This window comes from Hylobates moloch, unplaced genomic scaffold (genome assembly GCF_009828535.3).
Source record: "Hylobates moloch isolate HMO894 unplaced genomic scaffold, HMol_V3 SCAFFOLD_35, whole genome shotgun sequence".
In the NCBI taxonomy this organism is placed as follows: domain Eukaryota; kingdom Metazoa; phylum Chordata; class Mammalia; order Primates; family Hylobatidae; genus Hylobates; species Hylobates moloch.
The window spans coordinates 406,049-424,915 of NW_026652310.1; the positions used below are offsets into that span (position 1 = coordinate 406,049).

The following is an 18,867-nucleotide window of genomic DNA, read 5'->3' on the forward strand; positions in this document are numbered from 1 at the left end:
GAAGCATTTCAAATACTGGAGGGGACACTAGAGGGGGGCAAGAGGTGAGAGAAACTCTTTCTGCCCTTTCATCTGCACCAACTATTTATTAAAGTGCATGTGTGCTTGGATTCTTCCCCACTTCACGGGTTTCCTCTCTGACCGCTTTCTGGACTGAAGAATGGGCTCCAAGGGATGGCTCCTGCCATCTAGTGGCTTCCTGATGTATTGCACATTGCTCCTGGCTTTCAAATTTCCACACCATGAAAGATGCCCAGGTAGCCTATGAAGAGCTCAAGACCTGGCTGGGCGCGGTGGTCAGGCCTGTAATCCCAGCACTTTGGAAGACCGAGGTGGATGGATCACCTGAAGTCAGGAGTTCAAGACTAGCCTGGCCAACATGGCAAAACCCCGTCTCTACTAAAAAATACAAAAATAAAAAATAAAAAACTGGGCGTGGTGGCAGGTGCCTGTAATCCCAGCTACTTGGGAGCCTGAGGCAGGAGAATCCCTTGAACCTGGGAGGCAGAGGTTGCAGTGAGCTGAGATTGCACCATTGCATTCCAGCCTGGCGACAGAGCAAGACTCCATCTCAAAAAAAAAAAAAAAGAGAGAGAGAGAGAGAAAAGAAAAGCCCAAGACCTCAGGGCCATCCCTAAACCTACTGTTATCAGATTTTGAATCTATCTTTTTTTCTCTTAAGAGAGAGGCTTTCACTCTGTTGCCCAGGCTGGAGTGCAGTGGCATGGTCATGGCTCACTGCAGCCTTGAACTCCTGGGCTGAAGTTCCCGAGTGGCTGGGACCACAAGTGTGTGCCACTATGCCCGGCTAATCAATACTTATTTATTTTTGTATAGACGGAGGTCTCCCTGTGTTGCCCAGGCTGGTCTTGAACCCCTGGGCTCAAGCGATCCTCCTGCCTCAGCTTTCCAAAGTGCTGGGATTACAAGCGTGAGCCACTGCACCTGGCTGAGTTTGGGATTTTAACTTGCTTTCCAACACATCCTCTCAGCCAAATGTTTCCCAAACTTAAGTCATTTGCCTTCCATTGTCATGATTTTTCCCATACTCATATGCCAGGTGAACTGCGATTTCCTCAATATTTCTTTAAATTCATAACTAATATAAATGGAACACTGGTATCATTTGCCATATGAAAAGGAAGTCAAAAAGAAACATTTAAAAATTTATTTTCAGGAATTCCACCAAAACTATCTTCTATATCATTCTGTACTTTGGAAAACAGCACTTCAGGAGTTCCTTCTGGACACTTCGCTGTGATTCAACACCACATTCCCTGTTTGAAATTTAGCTCCTTTTCTAACAGGTGTCTATGTTTCATGCAGAACTTCCATAGTTCCTTTTGCTGAAGATGCCTTAATAGTGATGCATGGTCTCAATTAGCCATTGGTGTAGGCCTGAAAAAAGAGTGGAGACCAGAAACATCTTACAGTGCTGATAATTATTAAACAAGATTCTAAGGCCGGGTGCAGTGTCTTACACCTGTAATCCTAGCTCTTTGGGAGGCTGAGGCGGGTGGATCACGAGGTCAAGAGATCGAGACCATCCTGGCCAACATGGTGAAACCCCATCTCTACTAAAAATACAACAATTAGCTGGGTGTGGTGGCGGGCGCCTGTAGTTCCAGCTACTTGGGAGGCTGAGGCAGGAGAATCACTTGAACCCCGAAGGGGGTGGTTGCAGCGAGCTGAAATCACGCACTGCACTCCAGCCTGGTGACAGAGCAAGACTCCTTCTCAAAAAAATAAATAAAAATAACACAATGTCCCAACTAGGACTCTTTATGGATCATAAATTTTAGCTTGAATAAACAGGGCTGTTTTGGGTTTTTGGTTTTTGTTTGTTTGTTTGTTTTGTTTTTGAGATGGCGTTTCACTCTTGTTGCCCAGGCTGGAGTGCAGTGGCACCATCTTGGCTCACTGCAACCTCCACTCACTGGGTTCAAGCGATTTTCCTGCCTTAGCCTCCCAAGTAGCTGGGATTACAGGCATGAGCCACCATGCCCGGCTAATTTTGTATTTTTATTAGAGACGGGGTTTCTCCATGTTGCTCAGGCTGGTCTCGAACTCCCGACCTCAGGTGATCTGCCCGCCTCAGCCTCCCAAAGTGCTGAGATTACAGGCATAAGCCACCGCATGCAGCCCAACAGGCCTGTTTTAAAGTGGCTAATTGCAGGGTAAAATATCGAGAGCAAAAATCAGTTACATCCATAGGAAAGGCTGAATTCCAAAACAACTGAAATCAAAAACCATTTCCTTTTGAAAGATAAAGACATGATGGGAAATAATGATCTGTAATGACCATAATTCTGTGTCTTGGAAAACAGACATCAATGGATGACTGGTGCAGAGCACTCCTTCTGCATCATTATCGGTACTTACCAGATCATCTGTTCACATATAACCTGATGGATACCATAGAAACAAGTTAAGAAATGACTTAAAAGTTATTCAGATAAGTAGATGTATGGAATATCTAACAGATCCCCGATATCATTACATTTATGCAGCAAAATAAAAATTCTGGAGGACAGAGGCCGGGCACAGTGGCTCATGCCTGTAATCCCAGAACTTTAGGAGGCTGAGGTGGGTTGATCACTTGAGGCCAGGAATTCAAGCCCAGCCTGGCCAACATGGTGAAACTGCATCTCTACTACAAATATAAAAATTAGCCGGGCTTGGGGGTGCGGGCCAGTAATCCCAGCTACTTGAGAAGCTGAGGCATAAGAATCGCTTAAACCTGGGAGGCACAGGTTGCAGTGAACTAAGATTGTGCCACTGTACCCCAGCCTGGGTGACAGAGTGAGACTCTGTCTCAAAAGAAAACAAAAGGGCTGGGCGCGGTGGCTCACGCCTGTAATCCTAGCACTTTGGGAGGCCGAGGCAGGCAGATTGCCAGAGCTCAGGAGTTCAAAACCAGCCTGGGCAACACGGTGAAACTCCATCTCTACTAAAATACAAAAAATTAGCCGGGCGTGGTGGTGCATGCCTGTAGTCCCAGCTACTCAGGAGGTTGAGGCAGGAGAATTGCTTGAACCTGGGAGACAGAGGTTGCAGTGAGTCAAGATTGCACCACTGTACTCCAGCCTGGGTGACAGAGCGAGACTCCATCTCCAAAAAAACAAACAAGCAAACAAACAAATTCTGGAGGACAGAAGAAAGAGAAGAGTGGGTTAAAACTCCTTTGATGTCCAGCTACTTAGCCCCTTGTGATGCTTTTCAGAATGATATGATAACCAACACTGGGTTGTGTGTGTTACTTACTGGGAAAGACGTGAAATATAATCCAAAATGTAAAGGATGCAGAAATCAAATCAATCAAGCTTCTGCACTGCTAAAACAGACCAAACCAAACCAGTTCCACTCCTGGCTGAGCACACCGACTATTTGAAGTGTTCCCACACTAGCAGTGCACCCCACTGACCTCCGGGGATTTGGGCTGTGGGTGCCTGTGGAACCAGAGCCAGCACCTCTGCTCCAGCAGCTGGGGCTTTTGTTTTGCTTAGTCAAATCTGTAAATGTTATAGTGATGGGACAATTATGTTTTTTACTCCTCTGTCCCCAGCTCTACCCACCCCACCCCCAAAACCAGAGTTTATTTGTTTATTTAAAAAATTTTTTAGACATGGGGGTCTCCCTATGTTGCCCAGGCTGGTCTTGAACCCCTGGGCTCAAGTGATCCTCCCGCCTCAGCCTCCCAAAGTTCTGAGATTACAGGTGCAAGTGACCATGCCCAGCCAAAATCAGAGTTTTTATTCAAGATACAACTTACATTATCTCAGTTTTCTGTCCATATAATTTCCTCAGAATCCATTTCAACCAAAAGTAATTTAAATTCCCACTGGTTTCTCTGGATACACTTCAATATAACTATTTTATGTATTATTTTTTGAGACAGGGTCTCACTCTGTTGCCCAGGCTGGAGTGCAGTGGTGCAATCATAGCTCACTGCAGCCTTAAACTCCTGGGCCCAAGAGATCCTCCTGCCTCAGCCTTCCAAGTAGCTGGCTACAGGAACACACCACCACATCAGGCTAATTTTTATTTTTCGTAGAGATGGAGGTCTTGCTAGGGTGCCCAGGCTGTTCTTGAATCTTGGTCTGAAGCCATCCTGCTGCCTCTGTCTCCCAAAGTGCTAGGATTACAGGTGTGGCCCACTGCACCTGGCAAACTTTATAATTTTAAAAGTGAATCCTTAATATCAGTTTCCTTTAAGAAAACTTTCTAAATTAAAAAGTTGTATTAATTGATAATATACAATATCAAGATATAAAATGATGACAATTAGAAGGGTTAGATTGCTTGAGTGGCAACTGAAATTTCGACCTTGGGAATCCCCATCTGGAATCACACACCTTCTTTTCTTTTGCTACCAGCCCCGCCTTCCAGACCCTGTTTTACTACTTCGCTGAGGCTTCTAGTCCCTCACCTCCATTTTTCCGAAGTCTTATTTTTCTGCCCTCTCATAGGTTCACAGTGTTTCATGTTTCAAACTGGGACATGAGCTTACCATCGACAACTGTTTCCTAAGAGCTTTCTAACCTCCTCACCATCTTTGCTTAAATCATTCTCCAATCGGGAAATGACTCAGCATTTACAGAACTAAGCTAGTGGTTTAACTGCCTCTCCTCATTGAAAAACATATTTCCCTAACAAACCCTCTTATCACTATGGGTTTGTTGTTGTTAGAGATGGGGTTTTGCCATGTTGCTCAGGCTGATCTCAAACTTCTGGGCTCAAATGATTTGCTCACCTTGGCCTCCCAAAGCACTGAGATTACAGGCATGGGCCACCGCACCTGGCCTTATCACTATGTGATGGACAAAGAAGCTCTGAGAAGCTACTCCGCTTGCTCAAGTCTTCATCTAGGAAAGGGTGAAACTAAAATCTGAGTCCAACCTTCTGGCTCTAAAGTGTGTGCTCTGACTCACACTACACACATCGGGCTTTCCCTACTGGCCTTATTCTCATGGCTTTACCAACTTGCATTATCCTCCTAGTTTACTTACCTGGTCTTCATCATACTTTACACACCTGGCCTTTACATCTGGCCTTCAGACTTAGCTTTCCACTTCTGGTTGTACCCACTGTTCCTTACCCAACTAGCGGCCTTAACCTTCTGACTTTACCAATCTGGCCATAGCTTCCTGACCTTGTCCCCCTGGTCTTACCCCCCCGTCTTACCTACCTGTTCTTACTCACCTGGCCTTAACCTCCTTGCCTTACCAGCCTGCTTCTATTAATCTTCTGGTGTTACTCACCTGGTCTTAACCTCGTGGTCTTACCCACTGTGCTTACCCCCCTGGTATTATCCACCTGGTTTTGATCTCCTGGCCTTAGCAATTAGGCTTTACTCATCTGGCACTAGCTTTTGGCCACACCACCTTGCCTTACTTACCTAGAGTTTCTACTTGGCCTTATCAGCCCCTCCTAGTCATACTCACCCAGTCTTACTCTCCTGGCCTTGCCCACTTTGCTTTAACCACCTTGCCTTAACCTGGTGCTCTGTCCGTCTAGCCTCACACACCAGGCCTCAGTCACCTGGTCTTACTACCTGCTCTTAACCTTGTGGCCTTTCCCCCCAGCCTTTCCTCTTGCCCTTATCCAGCCGGCCACATCCACCTTTGGTCAGTGACAGGCTTACAGGTCCCCAGCACTGTTACCTTTGCACCAGAGCCCACTCTCACCTAATCTCCGTGTGCTGGTGCTACGTCAAGTGTGGTGGTGGTTAGGAGGCACCTTCCGTGTGAGGCCAAGTGTTCTGGCTCCCGTTGTCCTTGAAGTTGCATCTCAGGCTCCTGGGCATGGCAGAGCCTGCGTTCCCGTGACTTGGCTGAGGCCGGTGTGATGGAGACTTCCTGGCAGCCTCCTGGACCTGGTCTCTCCAAGGTCAGATCTTGAAACTTCCGGGCGCCCATGCGAGTGCCTGGCCTGGTGTGCCAACTTGCTCTTGGTCTGCGAAGCCTGTGGACACATGGTCAGCATGAAACCACCTTAACCTGCTTCCCATCAGGTCTCGTGGGAGGGATGGGGCAGTGCCTGGAGCACAGAGAGGCTCAGAAAAGGGCAGTTAAACTGGTTTCACTGTGGTGGATCCCTCATGGGGGTCTTTCTAGCCCAAACTGGGTGTGATCCTGGGATAGTCAAGAGCTCATGGGCAGCTCTTATTTTTCTCATATTTTATAGGAACATGGAGTTTTCAGGAAGTCCAAAAAAGTGCCCAGCAGTCTTGTCAGGCTTTGAGTCTTGGCCACCTGACTTGTTGCCAGTTCCCTTCACCCCTGGTGACCCCTAACGTTTATCTGGGGTCTCATCATGGGGTCAGAATTTGTTACTTTAGTTTCTTTTACGAAAGAGTGCATTTGGGTATATTTGAATTGTTTATTTTATACTCTATGAAGTCAATAAACCCATTCCTATCACCCATCCCACTGCCTGAGCTAAGGGGCCTTCCGCAGTTGACCTGGAGTGTTCAAGTGCATTGCACTCACATGCGCTCCTGGGTTGAAGCTGCCACCTGGTACTCCCAGAGCCTGTGCCTCTGAGGCTTACTCTTGGGTTGTGGATCCATGGAAAAGCCCTGCCCCTGGGAACTGACATTTCCCTTAGAATAGGGACAGAATGGAAGGTCTTGACTTGCATTTCTGGAGAAGCCAGACAAGGCTGACAATTCCTGTAAGATTCCTTCTTAAGATGCTTGCCTATGTGTTCATATTCTATATTATAAACATATGCTACTTTTCATTTAACATTCTATTTTTGAAAATTTTCCTCTGTTATGAAAACTTTCTTGATTTTTAATGGATTCTCCAAGTCATAAACATTTTCTAGGAGAGTGTGGCATTTTGGTAACTGGAAGTAACCACAGTTTCAGCATTGCTCCAAAGACTTAGGCGTTCTTCTGGTTGTTGGTGGAGTTTGCATGTCAGTCACGTATCTGCTTCTGATATTTTATAGAAACGTTTGACAAGGATGATTTTGCTAACTTTTGCCTTGCAGTTCTTCTAGATATTGTACTTATTATTATTATTATTTTCTGCAGGTTGGTCTAATTGAAGGCAATGGAGAAGTAAGTCTTTATAGATTAAAATCTTAGTTCTAGAAAAGGTGAGGGGGCCTGTTTCGGAAATACATCTATTCATAAATATATTGTTTGATGTATTTATGAATTTGATGATATTGAAGCCTCTCAGTACTCTCAGTTACCCTTATGGGTAATTTTAGGGCTTATAACATTTAGGAGACACCTGCAGATGCACAACAATAGCTTTGTTTATTGTGATTTCTAAGTTATTTATATGATTTGCAAAAGTTCAGGAACTGTAGTGTAAGAAGAAAGAAGAAAATAAAGATCACATGTATTCCTTCTGCACAAAGATAATGAACACCTCAAAATGCTGTAGACTCTTCTAAGAGGTTCCTGTTTGGCCAGCCACAGTAATGCTTTTTATTTATTATTATTATTATTATTATTATTTGAGATGGAGTTTCACTGTTCTTGACCAGGCTGGAGTGCAATGTCACGACCTCCGCTCACTGCAACCTCCGCCTCCCAGGTTCAAGCAATTCTCCTGCCTCAGCCTCCCAAGTAGCTGGGATTACAAGCATGCACCACCACGCCTGGCTAACTTTGTTGTTGTTGTTGTTGTTGTTGTTGTTTTTGAGACAAAGTCTTGCTCTGTCGCCCAGGGTGGAGTGCAGTGGCGGGATCTTGGCTCACTGCAAGCTCCGCTTCCCGGGTTCACGCCATTCTCCTGCCTCAATCTCCCGAGTAGCTGGGACTACAGGCACCCACCACCACACCTGGCTAATTTTTTGTATTTTCAGTAAATATGGGGTTTCACCATGTTAGCCAGGATGGTCTCAATCTCCTGACCTTGTGATCCGCCTGCCTCAGCCTCCCAAAGTGCTGGGATTACAGGCGTGAGCTGCCGTGCCCAGCCAACTTTTTGTATTTTTAGTAGAGACAGGGTTTCACCATATCGGTCAGGCTGGTCTTGAACTCCTGACCTCAGGTGATCCACCTGCCTTGGCCTCCCAAAGTTCTGGGATTACAGGCATGAGCCACCGTGCCCGGCCAGTAATGCTGTTTAAAATGAAAGAAGGCTCTGCAATGGGGCCGTGATGCACACTGCATATGAAGTGGGCATCTTCCGTGTCAGTAAGTTTTATGTATGTATTCTAATAGTTCTTGAGGAATCTGTATTTTTCTGTTCCTGGAGAATCTAGGGAGGAAGTAAGGTGGAGAGGTTAAAGTCATAGCTCTTCAATGCTCTTATAACTCACAGAGTTTCTGTTTAAGTCCTCAAAGTGACACTGTGATGAGCATCTGTAAATGTGTGTATTTGTGCTCTCCTGGCCACTTCCTCAGATGACCTTCTAGGCAGAATTGCCAGATCAAAAGGGTACACACCTTGGAAGTGTTGATGTGGGATGCCTGTCTCTCTCTCTCTTTTTTTTTTTAAGACAGAGTTTTACTCTTGTTGCCCAGGCTAGAGTGCAATGGCGTGATCTTGGCTCACCGCAACCTCCGCTTCTGGGGCTCAAGTGATTCTCCTGCCTCAGCCTCCTGAGTAGCTGGGATTACAGGCATGCACCACCATGCCCGGCTAATTTTGTATTTTTAGTAGAGATGGGGTTTCTCCATTTTGGTCAGGCTGGTCTCGAACTCCCAACCCCAGGTGATCCACCCACCTCGGCCTCGAAAAGTGCTGGGATGACAGGTGTGAGCCACCGGCCAGTCTCATTTTAAGACTGCATTGGTGTGGAGCTGTGATAGTTTGTGCAAGACAATTGAAGTGCAGTTTATTATAATATTTCTAAAGGCAAACTTGTGGAAAAGTCCACTTTGTCCTGAGAGGAACTGACTTGCAGGAGGTCAGGTGAGGTCCTTGGCAGTGCTCTGAGCCATCCTGTCCACTTCCTATGTGTCAGGCAGACTATGAGCCCAAAGGTCTTGAAGTATTACAGTTTTAGGTTTTGTTTAAACATTAGTTATTTCTGCTTTTTCTAATTATTTGCATACACAATCTCTTTTTACTCTTAACAGTGAGACTGTAGTAAGTGGTCTCGATGCTTACTATAACTTTGGGGATGTTTGAAAGTGGTGACCGAGTCCCGCACCTGGTCTTCTGCCATGTCACTTGGCCCTGCTGGTCCATTTGTTTTTGGCTAGTGCCAGTTCGGGAGCCAAACCTTGTCACCTACCTCCAGCCCACCTTGCCCCTGGGGAGTCAGGTGCAGATGCTTCTCTGGGCCCTTCCCACTGTCCTGTTCTGATCTTTTACCTGGTGCAGGGCAGAGGGGCTTAGAGGACTTGACCTCATTATCTGAGCAAGCTCGTGTTCTCCCTGAAGCCCCCTGGTGGCTGGCAGGGGTCAGGTGCTGCAGGCCAGTCAAGCCGACACACAATATTAACCATCACAGGGCCACTTGTGCCTCTCTTCTTCTTCCTCCTGCTGCTGCAGATAATCCATTTCCAGATTTCCCCTGTATGTATCAGGGTTCTCTAGAGAAACAGATGCATTTGTATGTAAGATATAGAAAAGATTCATTTCAAGGAATTGGCCTGTGTGATTGTGGGGACTGGCAAGTCTGAAATGTGCAGGACAGGCAGGAAATGGCAAGAATTGATGCTAAAGTCGAGGCAGAATTCCTTCCCTCTAAAACCTCAATTTTTGCTCTTAAAGCCTTCAACTGGTTAGCTGAGCCCCACCCCCATTATTGAGATATATGTGAAGTGTTTGTGCTTATGTAGACACACACAAATATGTGCATAGTAGTCATATGTGTATATGAGAATGTATGGACAGTGCCTAGCACATACTGGGCACTCACAGAAATCTGCTATTAGCCATGTGCGGTGGTGCCCACCTCTAGTTCCAGCTACTTCTGAGGCTAAGTCAGGAGGATCTCTTGAGCCCAGGAGTTCTTTGAGTTCAGCATGGGCAACATGGTGAGATCTTGTCTCAAAAAAGAAAAAAATACGCTGCTATTAGCTGCTATTATTATTGTTCTTTTCATTAGTTCAAATCTTTTTCCTTCCTCCATGTAGCAATTGCCGATCCTTGGTTCTGGTTGTCTATAGTTATATGGAGTGAGGGAAAGATCTGAGAATAGTGTTCATATCTTTCCCTATATTTCCTCATTTAATCCTGAGCCTGAGTGGAGGGTGAGGCTGTGTCAGGGAAATAAGGAGACGTGGGAGTGAGGCCATGCGCTTGTGCTGGGCAGGACTACGCATGGGGTGCACCTGTGAGGTCGAGTAGGAGAAATGTTGGGTGCTTCTGGGGGTGGAGATTAGACTTGCAGATTGGGGAGTAGGTTAGATGCCCTCCCTGGGCTCTCAACGTGGAAAGGAGGCTGGGAGTGGGCAGTGGGGCCTGGGGCGTTAGCAGTTGGAGGTGGGATGACAGAGAAGAACGAGAAGGCCAATGGAGAAATGGCATTCCCACTCCAGCTTTCTGCAAGGTTGTATCATTGAAGTTGTGCATGTGAGCCTTCTAGATGTGCGGGTAAAGGGGTAAGACTGGAGGAGCAGGGCCGAGTCAAGGCTGGGCAGGACTTGGGTGACACCAAATGAAATTAGTATTAAAGCCAGACTTGTGATTTGAGCTCAAATCCAAACAATTAAATTCTCTTTTATCCATTTTCAAAGAAGAACAGGCTCCTTTGATGTGAAACAGACTGGTTGTGGACTCAGTGAGAATTTAGAAAAGAAATTAATTGAGTTTGGATCTGTTTTACAAAATGTATGATTTTTAAAATAAATCATTTCTACTCTTTATTCAGTGTGTGCATTTCCTGACCTTTGTTTTCATTAAAGAGAGGACAACAGTTCTGAGAGCAGTTCTGGAAGTGAGTCTGCTAAGTAAGATATTAATTTCCTTAATTATGGAAATTACATAGAAACCTTTATTTTAAAGGAATACACACATCACTTATTAATTGTTGTTTCCACATGTATTAATTACAAGCATGGTTTTAGACAGCATTGGAAAAGTATTTATATGGTAAATAAAATAACTTATATTTGGCAAGGAAAGTGAAAAACCGGTTAAGTTCAAGCAAGACAAGACTCGTGTCTGTGTTTCAGAACCTTCAGATCAGCCTAGAGCCTTCTGAGACAAGGATTCTGAAAACTTAGTCTTTATTTGCCATTTTATCTTCAATGCTCTTTTTAAAAGCTGGTTCTTTTGCAACCCCTGGTCCCCCAACACTGCCCTGATAGGCCAATTATCTAGGCAGCAGTTGTGGCAACAGCTGGAACTGCCTGCACCTTCTGGGCACTAGTGCTGGCATAAGGACCTTGCCAATCATGCTGAGCAGGAGTGCCTAGCTTCCCTTCACGCAACCATCCCAAAGGTGGCTCAGATCTGGAAGGTCCAAAGCCTATCTCTTGGCACATTAGGGATGAACCCCAAGTGAGAGGGTTGTTGTCTACTTTTGAAGCCTTGCATTTTTACACGGTCCACACCCATATCCATAGCAAAATAATAGTTCATATCAGATAGCTAACACTCACCGAGTGCTTGCTGCCTGCCAGGCACAGTCCCCACCTGTGATTTAATTTCCATAACTTTGTGGAGGTGATAATATTGTAACTCCCATTTAACAGATAAGGAAAGTGAGGCACAGAGAGACTCAATTACACACGTAGAGGCACATGCTCAGGCAACACGTGGCCAGTGCAGATAACAGGAAAATTCACTGCTGTTCCCTTTCATAATACATTTTAATATTATGGAAATGTGGTCCTTGAAAAAGTGGTCATTGAGCACTTACCAAGCGCTGGGGATACAGTTCCTCTGCAGCTTGCATTCTAGTGGGGAGAGACAGGAAACAAATGCTAAACTGTGCAGGATGCCAGGAGGGGCCCATTCCCTGAAAGAAAAGGAAAGGGGAGAGTGGTTGTGTCAGGAGATTCTCTCTGATAGGGCAGCATCTGAGCAGAGACCAGAGGATATGAGGGGAGTGAGCAACAGGGCTATTTGTGGCGGAAGACAGTAAGTGCAAAGGCCCTGAGGCAGAAGCATGCCTTCAAAAAGAAATGGCAAGGAGTGGCTGGAGGACAGCAAGTGCAGGGAGGCTGGGAGGCGACAGAGGAAAGGGCAATGAGATCCTAAGAGGGCCCTGGTCACACTGAAAGAAGCTCCTGTGAGACAGAGACTCTCAGAATAGTTCCCTTTTAAAGTCACCTGAAACCAGGTGTCAGTGCCTGCCTTTCTTTCTTTCTTTCTTTCTTTCTTTCTTTCTTTCTTTCTTTCTTTCTTTCTTTCTTTCTTTCTTTCTTCCTCTCTCTCTTTCTTTCTTCTTTCTTTCTTTCTCTTTCTTTCTTTCTCTTTTCTTTCATTCTTTCTTTCTCTTTCTATCTCTCTCTCTCTTTTTCTTTCTTTCTTTCTTTCTTTCTTTCTTTCTTTCTTTCTTTCTTTCTTTCTCTCTCTCCTTCCTTCCTTCCTTCCTTCCTTCCTTCCTTCCTTCCTTCCTTCCTTCCTTCTTTCCTTCCTCTCTCTCTCTCTTTCTTTCTTTTGAAGTCTTGCCCTGTTGCCCAGACTGGAGGGCAGTGGCATGATCTTGGTTCACTGCAACCTCTGCCTCCCAGGTTCAAGCGATTCTCCTGCCTCAGCCTCTTGAGTAACTGGGACTACAAGTGCCCAGCACCACACCCAGATAATTTTTGCATTTTTAGTACAGACAGGGTTTCACCATGTTGGCCAGGCTGGTCTCGAACTCCTGACCTCGTGATCCACCTGCCTCAGCCTCCCAAAATGTTGGGATTACAAGCGTGAGCCACCGCGCCCAGCCCTAGTGCCTTTCTTACTTCCAAACACATGTTTCTGAACTGCATAAGGAGCCTGGAGGGCTGATGGCAGCCAAGTGCCATCGTGAGCACTGTGAGACTCTAGCAGAGTTCTGGGGTCCTGGTCGCCCCAGATGACTCTCGAATGGGAGCAGCTGCCTTCCAGTTGCGATGCTGGTCTCTGAGATGAGTGACTGTAATGAAGAGATTGATGATGACCCCATGTCCTCAGACCATTGTTTCTGCAGAAGGAAACTGGGAAAGTCTTCCACCAAGGAATCTTTTGTGAGGCAGTGAGCTTGCCTTCCTGTTTTCTGTAATTCCTCCCATTCTCCCGTGTGCTTGTGGTGAGAGGAGGATGTGAGGATCGTGTTAAATGGTGGTGAGAGAGCAGGAGTGGTTGCAGTTCTGGAAAAAGATCTAATAAAACACTTACCTGCCTGAAGGCAGTGCACTGAAATGAAGAGGCACATTCAACAGCATTGTCATACATTGGACCTGTGAGGGGTGTCATTGAATTGACCACTTGGGATGTTTAAATGTTTATTTAAAGTTGCCCTTGGCTGTAAAGCCTGAAGTGGGTGTTGGAGTAGTCAACGACTAACCCAGGATGGATTTGTGCCAATACACAAGTGACAGCATCTTTCACAGCTGAAGAGTCGGAGGATAAAGCCTTGCCCACAGATCGTTGTCACACAGGTATAAACTTACATTTTCCAAAATAGTCTTTTAAGTGCCAGCATTGTTGAGTGGCATGCACTTTTTGAATTATGTAATCTGGGCATATTGTATTTATTTTAAATATTTTGTTTAAAAATGCCAATCATGTTTATTTTACTTTATACACATAAGTAACATTTTCTCTATCATATATAATTTAATAAAATCCAATCTCACTGTGAACACTGTACTGCTGAAAATGCATTTTTACTATAAAATAGGATTCTGTAAATTGCTTTAAGAAAGCATTTATTGGCTGGGCGCAGCAGCTCACGCTTGTAATCCCAGCACTTTGGGAGGCTGAGGCGGGCGGATCACGAGGTCTGGAGATAGAGACCATCCTGGCTAACATGGTGAAACCCCATCTCTACTAAAAATACAAAAAAATTAGCCGGGCATGGTGGCGGGCACCTGTAGTCCCAGCTACTCAGGAGGCTGAAGCAGGAGAATGGCGTGAACCAGGGAGGCAGAGCTTGGAATGAGCCGAGATCGTGCCACTGCACTCCAGCCTGGGCAACAGAGCGATATTCCATCTAAAAAAAAAAAAAAAAAAAAAGAAAAGAAAAAGAAAGCATTTATTTATATAGTACTTATATATTATCTATGTACTTTTTCCCAGACACACACAGTGAACAAGTGATCACTGGGCTCCTTTCCCAGGCACAGTTTTTGTAAGTAATTGTGAATGCATTATACCTAATATCTTTGATCATTTAAGGTTTTACATAAAACTAATTCTAGTAGGAGAAAAACAAAGGTGCATAAGTCACGTTCACATATCTTATGTAATCACTTTGATTGTTTCCTTGGATAATGATGCTCTGACAGAGTGCTATTGAGTTCTCTTCCTTCCTTCCTTCCTTCCTTCCTTCCTTCCTTCCTTCCTTCCTTCCTTCCTTCCTTCTTTCCCTCCCTCCCTCCCTCCCTCCCTCCTTCCTTCCTCCCTCCCTCCCTCCCTCTCTCTCTCTCTCTCTCTCTTGCCCAGGCTGGAGTGCAGTGGCATGATCTCGGCTCACTGCAACCTCCACCTCCTGGGTTCAAGAGATCCTCCTGCCTTAGCCTCCCACGTAACTGAGATTACAGGTGTGCACCACCATGCCTGGCTAATTTTTGTATTTTTAGTAGAGACAGGGTTTTGCCATGTTGGCTGGGCTGGTCTCAAACTCCTGGCCTCAAGTGACCCGCCCACCTCAGCCTCCAAAAGTTCTGGAATTACAGGCATGAGCCACCACTCCTGGCCTCTTAGTGCTTTTGAATGAAATAAAAACCCATAATAATTTTAAGAAGTCTTCTCCTATGTAAAAATTAGAACTAGGCTGGGCGTGGTGACTCACGCCTGTAATCCCAGCACTTTGGGAGGCCGAGGCAGGTCAAGCATCTGAGGTCAGGAGTTCGAGACCAGACTGGTCAACATGGCGAAACCCCATTTCTACTAAAAATACAAAAATTAGGCGGGCGTGGTGGCATGTGCCTGTAGTCTCAGCTACTCGGGAGGCTGAGGCAGGAGAATCATTTGAACCCGGGAGGTGGAGGTTGCAGTGAGCCAAGATCACCATTTGCACTCCAGCCTGGGCAACAAGAGTGAAACTTTGTCTCAAAAAAAAAAAAAAAAAAAAAAAGAAAAAAATTAGAACTAAACAGCTGTTCTTATTTGTCCAACATAGACTGGTAGACTCAGAGGGAGTATTCCAATGTTCGGAAACTGAAAACTTTATTTGAGGTCAACAGAAAAGAAGTTGAGATCAAGTATCATGTTTTGTCCTGGAGCCAACTATGTAGACTTTGTTGTTAAGCCTGGCTTGACACTGGACCTTTGATTGATGTTAACTGTGACTCACCCTCTCTTGCCTCCTTTCAGTTTCCAAATTCTCTCTGCTTGGGTCAAAAGTGATTGTTTGCCAGAAGTTTAATAGTGTGTGCATTGTGTGTATGTATGTGCATGTTAATATGTATGCAACCCATACAATGCCTGGAACACCAATTTAGCTTCATATTTTAACAGACCATGATTCCAACATCATGTCAAAGTCTTACATGTTAAAAGTTCTGCGTCCACATTAGAAGGTACTATGGATCACTGGGTAGCCCATGCCAAATGGCACATGAGCTCTCTTTCTCCTCTGGGTCCTGATATTGTAAACAAAGAAATAGTGTGCCATTATGGGCCCTTGATTCTGTGCAAAGTCATTGATCATTACCCCTCTTTGAGGTTTTTTTTTGAGGCAGAGTCTTGCTCTGTTGCCCAGGCTGGAGTGCAATGGCACGACCTCGGCTCACTGCAACCTCTGCCTCCCGTGTTCAAGCGATTCTCCTCCCTCAGCCTCCCGAGTAGCTGGGATTACAGGCACCCGCCACCATGCCTGGCTAATTTTTGTATTTTTAGTAGTGACAGGGTTTCACCGTGTTGGCCAGGCTGGTCTCGAACTCCTGACTTTGTGATCCACCTGCCTTGGCCTCCCAAAGTGCTGGGATTACAGGCTTGAGCCACCATACCTGGCCCCATCCTTGACTTTTAACGTGTACAGAGCAACCAATAACGAGTCCTTCCTCAAAGTAAAGCCAGTGAAAATGAATAATAAATGTCTAAGACTTTGTGGTTAAACCCACTGAGGTGGGTCCTGTCCCTGTTGATTTAAATTTTCCTCCAGTAGGGGTCTAATTTGGAGCTTCCCTACAGAGGATTGTGTGCTGCATCCTCAGATCCATGGGACAAGGTTTTTTCCACATGTGAAAAGAAGATAACAGCTGGGAAAGAGCTATCCTGAATTGGTGTGGGTGCTGGTATCAGGCCTGGAGAGGACTCCCCCATATTTAACCTAGGCCATCTATTTTCTGCAGCCTTGCCACTTAAAATGGGGTCTGGGAACCAACGTACCATGAGGATCAGCATCAACTGAGAGCAGCTTGTTAAGATGCAAAATCTCAGCCCCACTCCAGACCTGCAGCACTGGAACCTGCAGTAGGCAGGATTCCAAGGCAACTCTTGTTCACATCAGAGTTTGAGAAGCAAGTGTTCTAGAATACACTAGGGAGCCATGTGAGATCTCGGGGTCAACTGTAGAGTGACTTGAGGTTTCTCCTTGGTTGAGAGCTCCTCAAATAAGACAGGCCTCCCAGGTTAACTAATTTCAGAGCAATTTTTTAGATTTAGAAAATTGGGGTCAGGTGCAGTGGCTCATGCCTGTAATCCCAGCACTTTGGGAGGCCGAGGCAGGCGGATCACCTGAGGTCAGGAGTTCAAGACCAGCCTGGCCAAAATGGTGAAACGTTTTCTCTACTAAAAATACAAAAATTAGCCAGGAGTGGTGGTGTGCGCCTGTAGTCCCAGCTACTTGGGAGGCTGAGGCATAAGAATTGTTTGAACCAGGGAGGAGGAGGCTGCAGTGAGCCGAGATCTTGCCACTGCACTCCAGCCTGGGTGACAGAGTGAGACTCTGTCTCAAAAAAAAAAAAAAAAAAAGAAAAAGAAAAGAAAAGAAAAACATGAAAATTGGGTTCATTTTGGGTTTTGTTGCACAAATATACATATTTAAGCACCTGTTAGGTGCAAGGAATTATGGCCTGAGGGAAGGTGGTTTGGATACTCATAATGGAACGAGATTCCTAGAATATAGAACACAGCTGCAATGCTTAAACCATTTTTCTAAACTTTTGTGTAATTCAGCATTGAATCTCCTTTCTCATCTTTACCTATTGTAAGTCCAGTTAGAATGAGGGTAGACGTGGATGGTGAACTGAAAGTAGCAAAGTAGACAGATGCAATGGTGACTACAAATCACACTTTCAGATTTGAAATGAGGGGTTGACAGCAGTTGAAAAATAAAGATTAGGTCTATAATAAACTGTCTTTATTAATGAGCTATAGTTTGAATAATTAACACAAATTCAGAATAAGTAGTACATTTAATGTGTTTATGTTTTTAACAAGTACATTAAGTTAATTAGAAAGGCCTCATGCACACTTCCTGGGAAGCTAGAATAGCCCCCGAGAACAACAGGGACAATGGCATGGGAAAGGCTGGAAGTCCTTCCTGGCTGATGTTTTACACCTTTCTTCTTGGATTGATTATGTTTTTCCTATGTAGAAGATTTCCTCGGACCTGGCCTTCAGAAAACCTAAATTTAAAGTTCAGCTTTATCAAGTGAGCCTGGACGAATGGTTACGTTAACCTCTTTGTGGGTTTTGAACCATGCATAGAAAATATCAAGGGATAGATGTAAAAATGAGGTTAAAAACATCTAAAGTGCTAAGTAGAAAGTAACTGAGTAGAAAGGAAGCCTGTAGAGCAAAAAAGTTAGATTGAGGTTTGAGTGTGGTGGTTTATGCCTGTAATCCCAGAAATTTGGGAGGCCAAGGTGGGAGGATTGCTTGAGCCCAAGAGTTCAAGACCAGCCTGGGCAATTAGCAAGACCCAGTCTCTATAAAAAATTAAAAATTAGCTGGATGTGGTGGCGTGCACCTGTAGTCCCAATAATTTGGGAGGCTGAAGAGAGAGAGGATAGCTTGAGCCCAGGAAGCTGAGGCTGCAGTGGGCCACATCACTACAGCCAAGGTGACAGATGGAGATGCTGCCTCAAAAAAATAACGTTAGATTGTATTTGCCTGAAGGGCATGTAGTTAGCCTACAGGTATGATGCTAGTGCTTATTTAATTTTCCGAAATTTTTTAGAAGAAGGCTGCTGGTGCCACATGGGGTACCTGTGTTCTTTTGGCTGTAGAGTTTGTGCAGGAAGAGGTTTGGAGATTCAGGAGCCTGAAGTCAGATGACAGGTGCCTTGGCCTCTGTGGCATGTCTCTTCGGACTCTATGAAAGTTATTTAATCGCTGTGGTTTTCTAGAAGAATATGAAGATAATTGTAAAGTGCCACATGCACTGCTTGGACTCTTACAGTTCTGACAGTTATTCCTGACAAATTTCAAAACCAAAGTCTGTTTCTACTTGTAGGATATTTCTAAGATATCCCCTGAGAAATTAATGACAATGGAGAAGCCTCTTGTTTGCCAGAATTTACTGTAGAATGGAAATAAATACAGAATGATGAGTGAACCAGAAGCTGTAATTACCCTAGAAATACATATTCTTTTTTTTTTTTTTTTTTTTTTTGAGATAGAGTCTTTCTCTGTGGCCTAGGCTGGAGCACAGTGGCACAGTCTTGGCTTACTGCAACCTCTGCCTCCTGGGTTCAAGTGATTCTCCTGCCTCAGCCTCCCAAGTAGCTGGAATTACAGGCGTGCACACCATGCCTGGCTTATTTTTGTATGTTTAGTAGAGATGGGGTTTCACTGTGTTGGCCAGGCTGGTCTCGAACTCTTGACCTCAAGTGATCTGCCAGCTTTGGCCTCCCAA

General features: G+C 45.1%; 1 protein-coding gene across 1 annotated transcript; it reads right to left on the reverse strand.

The window, feature by feature from the left end:
- Positions 1 to 1,154: 1,154 nt before the first annotated feature.
- LOC116463408 (uncharacterized) lies at positions 1,155 to 13,080 on the reverse strand. The gene is made up of 4 exons (XM_058434611.1): positions 12,821 to 13,080; positions 11,785 to 11,883; positions 5,688 to 5,964; positions 1,155 to 1,398 (listed from the first exon to the last, which is right to left on the reverse strand). The coding sequence occupies exons 1-3, from the start codon at positions 13,021 to 13,023 to the stop codon at positions 5,688 to 5,690; spliced, it is 579 nt and encodes a 192-aa protein (XP_058290594.1). The 5' UTR covers positions 13,024 to 13,080; the 3' UTR covers positions 1,155 to 1,398.
- Positions 13,081 to 18,867: the final 5,787 nt, after the last annotated feature.

Excerpts from the sequence above, each read along its gene's own strand:
- LOC116463408 (XM_058434611.1), bottom strand. The coding sequence starts at position 13,023 with ATGGGGTCATCATCAATCTCTTCATTACAGTCACTCATCTCAGAGACC. Across the intron at positions 11,884-12,820 it reads TCAGAAACATGTGTTTGGAA|GGAATGGGCCCCTCCTGGCA; the intron begins GTAAGAAAGGCA and ends CTTTTCTTTCAG. Across the intron at positions 5,965-11,784 it reads AACTGTATCCCCAGCGCTTG|GCTTCGCAGACCAAGAGCAA; the intron begins GTAAGTGCTCAA and ends ATGTGTCCACAG.